This window comes from Kryptolebias marmoratus, linkage group LG4 (assembly GCF_001649575.2).
Source record: "Kryptolebias marmoratus isolate JLee-2015 linkage group LG4, ASM164957v2, whole genome shotgun sequence".
Classification (NCBI taxonomy): Eukaryota; Metazoa; Chordata; class Actinopteri; order Cyprinodontiformes; family Rivulidae; genus Kryptolebias; species Kryptolebias marmoratus.
This window is the reverse complement of record NC_051433.1, coordinates 2,289,010-2,301,092: the sequence shown is the minus strand read 5'-3', so window position 1 is coordinate 2,301,092 and position 12,083 is coordinate 2,289,010. Positions and strand designations below refer to the sequence as shown.

The following is a 12,083-nucleotide window of genomic DNA, read 5'->3' as shown; positions in this document are numbered from 1 at the left end:
AGAATATTGTTTGTTGCTTTATTGTTTTTGTCTTTAGTGTGTTGGTGACTGTGAAAATACACTTTGCTAACAGTTTCCAAATGCATTAAAGATGGTTAATACATATTAATTATTTCCTTTGTCTAAATATCTGGTCAGATAATATTAATAATATATAAAAACTATGGAATTGAGGTTTGTAAAAAAAATTGTAAGGAACTGTCACTTTAAATTCTCTTAATGTTGCGTTCAGGTGCTGTTTGTAAATGTTCATGTTAACAGAAAAGGGGGGAGGGGGTGAGATATAAGGCTGTCGTTTAGTGTGGCGTTTAAGGGTTTTTATCATTTGAATTCAGTTCTAAAAATAAATTCTGGATTGGAGCTCCACAAGGAGAAGGAAATAAAATCATCCCCGGGTTTCAGGTGATGTGAGGCACACCGACCAGTTATTATTTATAGATTTCTCTCAAAGACGCATTTTCTTTCATTTGTTTTTAATAAAAATGATTATTATCTGATCATTAAGGCGGCTGTAGAAACTTGACGCGTTCTAATCCAGCCCGTTTCACTTTGCCTCGCTCCGCTCTTCTAAGTGCGCACTTTGCAAAAATTCCGAGGTTTTTCCGCCGTCCCTGAAGGCATCACGCGCAGCGCTTTCCTGTTGCTCTGAGGAGGCAGGCCGGTGATTTTCCACTGCCGCTGATGTCTCTGGTCCCCCGGTTTTAGGAGACAAAGGTCAGAAAGACGAGCTTATAAATAGGCTAAAATCGAGGCTTCCGACGCGTCCTGACTCGGCTCGCTCTCACGGACTCGGCAGGACTCGGACAAGAAGACACGGACAAGGGACCGCGCGCAAAGGACAAAATTCTCTCCTAAAAACATCACATCAACGAAGCAGGTAAAGAAAGAAGAGCATCCTTGTTTTTAGGCTCCTGAGCAGCTCGGGGAGGGATGTTGTTGCTGCTTTCATTCATTTTTCTCTCAAAGCTTTTTTAACAAGCAGTGAATTCTAATCAGGCTTCTCATTTAGCTCCTCATTGTTTGAATGAAAAGAGTTTCTTTGCACACCTGAAAGCTCCTAAAAAGTTTCTGTTCTGCGTGGATAAAGACGAGCCCGTGCGTGTTTTTGCGGGCTGTTTTCGTGGGTTTGTTGGAGGAGGACACGCGCAGAGATGCGTTTCTTTGTGCGCTTCGAGCTGAAGGCTGCTGTGGCTCGTGCGCGCAGGAAGGGCTGCTGGGGGGGTTGCACGAGCTTTTCTTCAACGTGAGGCATTTTCATTCTGAGCTCTGTGCATCCGCAATGAGTGGGAAACATCTGCTTGTGTTGGAATTCTTACAAAGAAGTTCATGTTTAGATTTTTATATTCAGACGATTTTCTTTATTTTATTCTTTTATTTTTTCCCAGTCGCAGCGCGCGCGCCTCTTATTCCTACAGGCTGGGTTTGAATCGCAGAGAAATGTGTGAATTCATCTCTCAGAGTATAAAGAGGCTCTGTTTCTGCTCGTTTTATTCCGTTGTTGCGATTCTCCTAAAAGGGGAAGTGAGGCGCTCGGAGCGCCGAGGAGGCGGAGATGCTCCTCTGCCTCTGCTTCTCCGCCTCCTCCTCCTCCTCCCCCCTCTCTGCGATTCTGTCCGTTTCCTGCTTTCTTTTATTTCCCGTTTTGAGATCCTTTACAGATACTTTAACATGTACATGAAACGTCTTCCCCCTTGTTCAAACACGTGGACCCTGAGTGGATTTTCAGTTTGTCGGAAGGTTTTTGTGTCTCCGTTCTGTGGTCGATCCGATCCCGATACTTCGATTCAATAAAGAGATCAAGCCCGATCCGATCCAGCCTTTAATCGCGATGTGATCCAGTTCAGTTTATTACCACTGAGGCTAAATGTAATGTAATACAACAGAGTAAACTGTATCAGTTACTGGGACTTAGCATTAACTACCTAATTTAGAAAATGGCCGCTCACAAACAGGTCTGTCTTTTTTTTTTTTTTAATTCAGAACACTTTATAAAACTAGACTCACAAATAATAACTAACACACACAAAATGTGTTTATTGCTAGTATTTTGTCCTTTAAGTTCCTGAAATGTTTTGTTTCCCAGCAGAGAGTTGGCACAAAGGACATTCAGACAATAAAGCATTTAAATGATAAAAGCTTCATGCAAAGCAAAGAGGTCATGCTGTTGAAAATACGATTGCACTTTAAGATAAACTGAGAAAAAAACCTTTAAAATGTGAGATGAAACAACCAGACAGTTAGGATGATATTAGCTGATACGTCGAATGTTTGTTAAGCTCTTGACGCCTGTTTGTATTTTTGCTAGAGATAGACGATTAATCCGTCTGCCAACTTAAATCAGCTGATGTTGACCATTTTTAACAAGCTAGTTATCAGCCGTGCCTGCTCGTACTTCTTTGCCAAGCAGGAAAATGAAACCACAGCAGCAGCTGCTACAGCCAGCTCTCTGTACCCAGAATTTACATTTAAGTGACGGAGCTCGTCTGTATATTACATGTTAGGTATCTAAATTCTTCTAAGGGTTGTTAAATATGTTTATTTTAGTTAAGGTATTATTGCTATGTTCTGTAAAATAAATAAAAACAGTGAGTGGCACCCCTCCCCCCTCCCTAAAATGGTGTTGTATATTGGCGACTGGCTGCCCTGACTTCTGAAGATCGGTGCAGATCGTAGAAAAAACACCCGTCTGTTCACCTCTAATTGTTGCTCTTCGCCCAAGGTTCTCATTTAAACTTGTTGCTGTCATTCTGAGATGTTTCTTATTCAAATCTGTCATCCCTGAGGCTCCCGCAGAGCTGATTTATTCAGAAACAAAGCTCAGGTTGACGCATGCAGCCCGTATTTGTTTTATCTGCCTACATTTGAGCTGGAACCGATCTGAGGAATGCAATGAATCATTAATAAACTTCTGTCCAGCTCGGAGACGCTGAACTTCTGTGACACTCTTAAACGATGCATGATTCAAAACACAAGCTGATCCCCGAGGTCGCTTACAGTCTGCAAGATGGGACATCTCTGGTGTGCAGGATGGATCTGATGACTATGGTTCTGTACCGGTCCGAGATCAGTGGAAACATTCTGGAAGTGCGTAATTTTCAGTCATGTGTTGTTTGTCTGTCGAACCACAGCTGAAAGCTTCTGTATTAACTGGAGGCTTGTTTGCTCTTAAATGATTCATCAAGTCTGTAACTTGAGGTTTGTAGAAAGTGTGTGTTTGTGAAATCTCAGCTATAGATCTACCAAGACTCATTTCTGTACTTGTAAACTGAGAAAGGGGAATTTTCACTGACACGCCACCGAGCTCCTTTGCATCAGCTTCTAACCTTTTTGGACTCGCGTGTCCTTGACTTCAGACTCGGCTGCGTCTTCACTGCTGCTCTCAAATTAGAGCTGCCCCAATAATCTCGTGTGATTTTTCTGTTGGAGTTTGAACCTGGCAGCTTTGAAAGATGCTGTTTTACTTGGCAGCTGAACGCAGAGCTGTAAGGTTGGTAAGTAACACCCAGAACCAGAGTAAAGCACAATGTTATTAGAGGCAGTATCAGTTGCGCTTCTTGACTGATGCCAAGTGCATATCTTCATACCTCAGGATGATGGAAGTCATGCAGTTTGGCTCAGAATAAGTGAAAGTGACAAACCAGCTCCCTCTTGTGGCGCCATGATTTAATAATGAACCAGAACAGGGTTGTTGTTGTTGTGCTCACCTTGGCAGCGGCTCATAATTAGAACCAGGTCCTGAGCTTGGAGTATGTGTTGGTGACGACTCTCACCTACTACCTCACCAAACTTGAGCTGTGAAGTAGACTGAATTATAGCCAATTGTTATCAGAGTTTCAGTAAAATTTCCAGTGGTTTTATGAGTTATTTGCCTAACAGACACACGCAGTCTACTTGAGCCATCTAGCAGGTGAGTCAATAAAGAGGTGTGATTGTGCTTCCCATGATGCACTCCTGAGGTGACCAGAAAGGCTCCAGGCGTTTCCTTCTTTTCTGATTTAAGGCACCACTTGGAAACACAATTAACCTCAAGGCTAGTTTGGAGCTTTTTGAACAAACAGCAGCTGACTTGCTCCTCTGTTTTAAACTCATCAGCTGCCCAACCAGAGCACGTTTTTAAAAACAGCCTCAAAGTGACAAAAACTGAGTCAAAAAGTAAGATCTTGTGTTTAAATATACAAAAGAAACTGCTGTTAGTTTTATTTTTAGAATATTTCTTTTGACCTGACGGTTCAAACTGTCAGCAACTAGTAAACCAGAGGAGTTTGTTTTGTTTTTTGAAGCTGTTTCTTGAAATCTTGTGACTTCCTGGCAGCAGAATGAGTCTATTTCTAAATTTATCATTGAGTTGTGTTCCTAGCACATTCTCAAGTGAGAGGTTTCCACCCCCCCACACATCTGATAGGAAATGAATGCTTGCTTGGATTGAAAACTTCTGCACGGTTTCAACAAGTCGATGCTTCAGGATGACTGAAATCTGAGTTAGAGATGTCACTGAAAATCCAATATGGCTGACCCATGTTGTGATAGCTTCAGGAATAAACATTTTACTATAACTTTTGTCAGTTGGATTACTTTTAACCATTATTAGTGAACATAAAGTTACATTTCTGAACACACAGAGTGCAGAAACAACTGTTTTCATTGTCCTGGTCAAGAAAGGCTTCTGATTGTCTGAGTTGCAACTAAAACATAAAGTTGGGTCTGATGCCATCCCAAGGTTGGAGTTCTGAGTCCCAGTCCAAAATAAAACGCACAACACTGACGTGCAACAAATGAAGGTGAGTGAAAATAAAAAAGTGAAATGTTAAAAACAAATTTGGAGGAGGAGTGAAAGAAATGTGGAGCAGGACGGTAAAGCGGTGAAGGAGTGGATTTAATCGGCGGTCAGTCCAGTGGAAATGTTTGAGTTCTTAAAATAGGCGTGAGTTATATAAGTTGGGGAGTGAAGAAAGTGTGTGTCTGGTTCTGGCTGGGTTCTGAAGTCTTGGGTCCAGAGTTTTGCTCCTGTGTGATCTCACACACACCTTCGTTAACACCGTCCCAAACAACTCACCGAAGGTTTCAGGGTTCTTACTTTGGTTCTGTTTGAATGTGTAAAAGTCTTAATCCCGGTGTTAATTTTTGACTGCCACCAGAATCATTAAAATAAAAATCACAAAGCTAGCAGTTAAACATTTTCCTACAAAATGAGTCAAGTTTCAGTAAATCTTTACTCTAATATCCTGTGTAGCATGAAGTCATTTTCTGCAAACATCAGTACACATTTTTTTTAAATTCTTGCTTAATGAAGTGTCTCACTGGACTGCCGCTGTCGGAGACGAGTTGGAAACTAGAAGATGTGGAAAATTGTGAGAAAAGGGCAGATTTTCACAGAATTCTGGGAGTTTGTGACCAAATGACCAGTAGAACATGTGGACATTAACCTCAGATGTCTTCTGTCATTAGAAAGCTCTTGTGCAGGTCTCAAAATACACCTGATTATATTATTTTATGTCCTAAATTGTTTATTTAGTGACGCCTGTATTGGTCCTTAAAACTTTATAATAAATTTCTGGATTAATGAGAGTTTGAATGTATCGTTAAGTTATCTTTGTTGGAGTAGATCAAGTGTTATAAAATTGACTTTCTTGTGTTGTAGCTGCTCTTTCATACTAATAAGTATTGATCAGAAACAATTTGCCTCAGACATAATTGATTCCAGTAACTCCTGAAGCAGGAAGTGCATGTTTATGGCACATGCTCACACACCCACTGCATTCACACAAAAGAGCCACAGTTTCTTTTATTTCTGGGAACTTAGATGCAAGTGGCAGAGATGCAGGAATAATTATGTGTAGGACAATTTATTTTGTAATAAAAAAACAAAAAACAAAACCTTATTTCATTAATGGTTATGAATAGTGAATCTTCTGAAATGAACATTTGTGTAATCAGGAAGTAACAGAACGAGCTGCGCGGGTTCTAAAATGGTTCTCCTCGCAGTCGAATGTGGAGCGAATGAATGATGGGAACAAAGAGCGAAGTTGAAGGCACAGCAGTCTGCCAGATGGAACGAGATAAGGACATTTTCCACAGTGACAGACATGTGCTGACTGCTAAGTGTGTCTCCGTTCCTGACTCACTCCTTCTCCTTCATGGCTGCTGTCGAGTGGAAATTTACAGCGATGGTAGTTTCATTGTTACCATGATTACTTTATTTCTTCTGACTCCGCCTGCTTGCTGAACCAATGAGGAAGAGACAGAAGGAGGAAGTAGTCTGCAGTTACATTTCCTGTTGCATGTCTCATGTAAATCAAACGATGCAGCCTTAGCCTCGATTCTGATATCAGCAAAACCAACTTTCATCCTTTTCAAACGGGAACGAAACTTTGACTTTTGGAGGAGAAATGACAACCAATAAAAGCCAAATATTTACAGTTTTATGAACTCTTGAAACAATAAATGGCACCACAAGCTGATCATGACTTAAATGGGAAGTCAGACTTCTCTTCATTTGATGTAAATACTTCGTTCCAACCTTTAAAAACAAAAAAAGACCAAAGATTTTTTTTAGCTAGACCCCTTTTTTTAAATTTTGGTTTTATTTTAGATCCATTTAGCTACTATCAGGTTAAATAAAGAGTTGTTTGTGCAGCTGCAGACGCTGAGTCTTGAAACTAAAACCATTTTATGTTGAGAAATGAGAGACTGTCAGCAACTACCACACCAGATTTAAGCTCAGTATCTGTAAACTTGACTGAGCCATAACCATTTTTGTTTGGCCTAAGGTCAATTAGCTGTGGTGGCCATCTTAAATAGCAGTGACTTCGAATTTGTTCATACCAATGATTTATAAATGGTTCCATAAGTAACTAAAAAATCCTATTCAAATTTTACTTGATTACAGTTTCCTGATATTCTCGCCATGTTCAGTATTTGATTTATTCCTGGATTATTTCATAGTAAATACATTTTTTAATTGTATCTTTAGGGAGTTGCAGTAAGCTGTAAAAACAGTTGTTTTGGTATAAACGCTGGTGAAATATGATCTTACATTTTGAAGTTTTCTGACCGAGTCTTTCTGTGCCTCTCGTTTCTTCAGAATGGCTCAAAAAGAGAAACTTCAGTGCCTGAAGGACTTCCATAAGGACACTTTGAAGCCATCTCCTGGTAAGAGCCCTGGCACTCGGCCTGAAGACGAGGCAGAGGGCAAACACCCCCAGAGGGAGAAGTGGGCCAGCAAGTTGGACTTTGTTCTGTCTGTGGCCGGCGGCTTTGTGGGTTTAGGGAATGTGTGGCGTTTCCCGTACCTCTGCTATAAGAATGGTGGAGGTAAGGCTTCAGATGACGGCACTTAATGCAAGCACGTTCTGTTTAATTATATGTGCATTTTTGTTTCCTTTTTTAATTTTAGGTGCATTTCTCATCCCCTACTTCATTTTCCTGTTTGGCGGTGGTCTGCCAGTCTTCTTCCTGGAAGTCGCCCTCGGTCAGTTTACCTCTGAGGGTGGCATCACCTGCTGGGAGAAGCTCTGTCCCATCTTTACTGGTATGTAACCAATGCTCAGGTACTAACCTGGTTTATGGGTGCATTTACATTTTAGGCAAACAAAATGATCAAAGCCAAACAAGCCTCTGCTTTGCTGACATTGCTTCTGTTCTGATACTGGTATCGATGAATCCCTATAAATATTATGCACCATTTTTGCGTAGCTCAAAGCCAAACCCGTCAGGTACAGCCGTATATTTGTCCGCCGCCCCGCCCTTTTTAATATCTCGCTCCTGCGCTCAGAGTGCAGCCTCGTCTCCAGTCTTTTCTTTCTTATTAAAGGTCTTGAATTTTTCCACACCTCTGCTGTTTTTCACAGAGGAATGGCTGAGTCACGCCAGGCTCTCCTCCAATCAGGGCGCTGAGATTGTACCTAGCAGCCGTTACCAGGCAACAACCAGTCCAGCGCTGGTACACCAACACACTGAGGCCTCTATTCGGCTTCTCTAGCTCTCACCTTGTCTCCTGTGAAAACCTTCATTTACTTCCAAAAAAAGCACATTTAGGGTTCTGAGATGTCTTCTGATTTTTTTCCTCCCTCATCAGATCGAGTTACCTTTTATACGTTCGTCATTTGTACTTTTTTGACTCGTTTTTTAGCATATTTTCTTCCCTCTCATCTCTTTTTTCCTCTCACCTCCCCCACTCTTCCTGTTAACAACCAGCTGAATAAGATTAATGCATTCATCACTGTTTGTTCTGCTTTTTTTTAATAATTCTGACAGCTTCCTCGTTTTCAGTTATCGCACTCATAACTGTAAACTCCTACCTCCCATTTAAGTAAATTTAGCTCAGTAAATTTGAAGTTACAACTTTCTTTTTCCTCGAATATATTGTCTTCTTGCTGTCTCAAACCATATAAACATACACACAAAAGACAGCGAACAGACTGTCCTGAATCACAGATTGCTATGGCAACAGCACAGCAACACAGAGAGGCGAGAGAAGCGACGAGACGGAGCTCGGAAGAAGAGAAGCAGAGCAGTGAGATCCAAGGAGCTGACAGATGGATTGATGAAGATAAGAAAAGTGGAAGGAGAGACGAAGGGGGGAAACAAAATTAGATGAAGGGAAGACTGTAATACAAAGAACAGAATTGGAGAAATAATGAAAGTATAAACTGTAGTAATCGCTTTTCCTTTGGCTGTGTTCCTCTGTGGGGGCTGCCACGGAGAGCCAACTTTCACAAGAGATTTGGAAATTGTTTTACAACATGGGCTCAAACTTACAGCTTCAGGATTACGACACTGCGACACTGACCACTGAGCTACTGCAGCCCAAACAGAAAACTGTAGGAACATTCATAAACAGTTCATTTTTGAATGTTGCACAATCTTAGGTGAAAGGTGAGTCGGTCCCATCACATATTCTGCTCACACTGAGATCAATATCTTTAAAGTCTTTATGTTTGCTAATGTTAATTAGCTGTGGTGGCTGTCTTTGCTCTCTACAAGGGTGGAAAATGACTGAAAAACAGCCATGCTAATTCATGTTGTGTAGGTGGGACTAGGAATTTGGATGACACTTTTCTGAGTCAGAGCCAGAATCCATCCCAGAGGATGGAAAAAAACGAGATGACTGCAGCTGGACAGCTAGCCACAGGTTGAGCTGACCCGCACAAATAAATTTCTCCCTATCAGGAATTGTTTTGACTGGAATGACGAGGACTGATTTATAAGATTAGTTGAAGGATTTATAACTGATTTTCAAAGTAGAACAGATCTTAATCAAAATGGAGGCCTGATAAGATGCAAAGGAAATTGAGGCTCAGTGTCAGGTTGGATAATTTAACAAATTTCCACCAAAAGATAAAGTAAGATTAAACAAGATAAAGCATTATCCTTATTAAAAAACTGCACTGTAAACGTTGAGGGCTGCATGACTTTGCTGGAATTTGTTGAGGTTGAAACTGAAATGTTGAAGTTAAAACCAGCAGAATAAAAGCTGACGCAATCAATAATCAGCTAAAATGAGCAGAGCAATAGCTTCGATCTAAAATGAGTGAATCCATGGTGAAATACTAAATTTATCTAAATTGTTGCTAAAATTGGCACAGAAGACAAAAATAGAGCAAGTCTGCTGAACTAGCTTTCAAAGAGAACGGTGTTTTGAAGGAATTGAAAAGCTGGGGAGGTTTATTTAAATAAAGTTAAATATTTTGAAATTTATGAAAGTTACTATATATATCATCTTTTGATTTGTGAAAATTACAGAATTCCGTCTTGAATCGAATGTAGAAAATCTGAGCAAGGTCAGTTAGGGTCATGAGGTGAGCTGAAGAAATGACATCATGGAGGACACATCTGTTTGTTTGGTCAGCACTGTACCATGTGATCAGGGCAAGTGTGTGTGTTTGTCTAAAGATGTGTGGCAGCTGCTAATTAGTGAGTGATTAAAAGAACACGATGTGACGGTGAAGTAGTTCACACATTCATATTCATGCTGAAGACGCACAGATGGTGAACGGGGCTGAGGATGTTTCTCTGTGATTCATGCAGGCACTTCTACACACACACGCGCACACACACACACACTCACAGATGGCCAGTGACGTTGAAGGACATTAATTTGGATGAGTGGCTTCTGTCGGCTGTGCTTAAATACATACAAAGCGTGTTGTAATATCCTTCTGAGGGCCGGCAGTGACTGCACTCATTACCTGACCTCTAAAATTCTAATCCATTGTGATCCAAATCCTGATTCGTACACCTGCTCTAATTTTGGAGGGGATTTTTTTTGTCCTTGTGCAGTTGAAGCAAATGAATAGAAAAGCACACACACACACTTGATCCTGTGTTTACCTTCAGCTTGGTGTCAAGGCCTGGACTGACGCAGTGAAACTCATCTGATTGCTTTCCTTAACGTAGATTTATAACACTGAAGGTTAGAAAAACAAACTTTACTGGTGTCGTCCTTGAGCCAGATACTGCACACTGTGACATTTCTGCATAAAATATTAACATTACTGACCTTTCACCAGACAAGTTTACACTTATGAGCACAACAGAAGACAGTTTCATTGCAAACCAAGTACAGCAGTCTTAGCAGACAGAAAGCTCTTCTGAATCCCAACAGCTTTTATAACGACTCATGAAACGTTGTTGTTGCAATGCTTTTAGACAAAAACTATATTATCTTATCAATGCATAAAAAGTGTATTATACTATACAGAAAGAAGTTGTCTAATTCAGCACCCCCCCCCCCCATTATTTGTGGGATCCCTCAAGGTTCAATAATGATGATAATCTTCTAAAATAAATAAAAAAAGAACCACTTCATTCTTAGGTTTACTTGTTTTTAATTATGTCAGAGGCACACCATGTACAGACTCTGTCAATCCTCTTCATACTTAAGTTTTTCCTTTTGTTAAACCTAATTTTCATCATAAACTAACTGCTGATATGCAGAGTTTTCTGGTAAATCAGCATTCAACAACATGCACATTCCTCTTAGATAACCGGTGTTTTTAAGTTTATTTCACTGTAGTTACCTTTAACAATGTTCTTCATGCAGAGATTTTCTGTTGAAATAGTTTTAATTGTTTTTCCTTTCCAGGTATCGGTTACGCCTCCATTGTGATTGTGTCCCTCTTGAATATCTACTACATCATCATCCTGGCCTGGGGTGTCTACTACCTGTTCCAGGTGTGAAAATAAAACGGCCATTGTCATAAAAATCAAAATTGTCAGTTCTGTATTTTATCACCAGCATTCTAGAGGATTTTGCAAAAAGAAAACTGAAGATTCTTTAATAAGGAGTACTTTAAAACAGTCAATTACCAGTGCATGGAAATAATTGAAGTTAAAGTTATTAAAAGATGTGCTTTAACGTGAAAATCAAACTTGCATTTGAACCGTGATTACTCTGTTCGCAGAAAGGATTATAGCTTATTGCATAACACTGACAAACTTTCTGCTCTCCTGTTTTTATTCTTCAGTGTTTCCAACCAGAGTTGCCCTGGGCCAAGTGCAAGCAGCCCTGGAACACGGATCGTTGCATCGAGGACACCTATCGCAAGAACAGAACCTTCTGGTTGGCTGCCAATGCCTCCAACCTCACCTCCCCCGTCACTGAATTCTGGGAGTAAGTTATATAAAACACACGCACCTGCTCACTTACATAACTGCACGCAACATTGATGTCATTTGTCATGAGAACAGTTCATTTATTGTATGATGAACACAGATTGTTGTTCTGTGTTGCAGACATAATGTGCTGGGCATCACCAGTGGTATCGAGGACATTGGCCCTATTAAATGGGACCTGGCTCTGTGTTTGCTGCTCGTCTGGGTCATCTGCTTCTTTTGCATCTGGAAGGGAGTGAAATCCACTGGAAAGGTGAGCATGTATATGTGCATTTCTTTTTTTTGGCTTGTGTTGGACTCATTGAAGCTGAAAAGCAAAAAAGAGACATGAACCTCCATCCATCCATCCATCTTCTTCCTCTTATCCGGGGTCGGGTCGCGGGGGCAGCAGCCTAAGCAGGGAGACCCAGACTTCCCTCTCCCCAGCCACTTGGGCCAGCTCCTCCGGGGGAATCCCAAGATGTTCCCAG

The 12,083-nt window shown here is 40.8% G+C and overlaps 1 protein-coding gene across 1 annotated transcript in view; it reads left to right on the top strand.

Moving 5' to 3' along the window:
- The first annotated feature begins 648 nt into the window (after positions 1–648).
- LOC108243649 (sodium- and chloride-dependent taurine transporter) overlaps positions 649–12,083 on the top strand; it is a 26,619-nt gene continuing 15,184 nt past the window's right edge. The window contains exons 1-6 of the mRNA XM_017429246.3: positions 649–877; positions 7,082–7,311; positions 7,394–7,528; positions 11,084–11,172; positions 11,466–11,611; positions 11,734–11,866. Coding sequence (XP_017284735.1) covers positions 7,083–7,311; positions 7,394–7,528; positions 11,084–11,172; positions 11,466–11,611; positions 11,734–11,866 — 732 coding nt within the window. The 5' untranslated portion in view covers positions 649–877; position 7,082. The remainder of the gene's footprint in view (positions 878–7,081; positions 7,312–7,393; positions 7,529–11,083; positions 11,173–11,465; positions 11,612–11,733; positions 11,867–12,083) is intronic.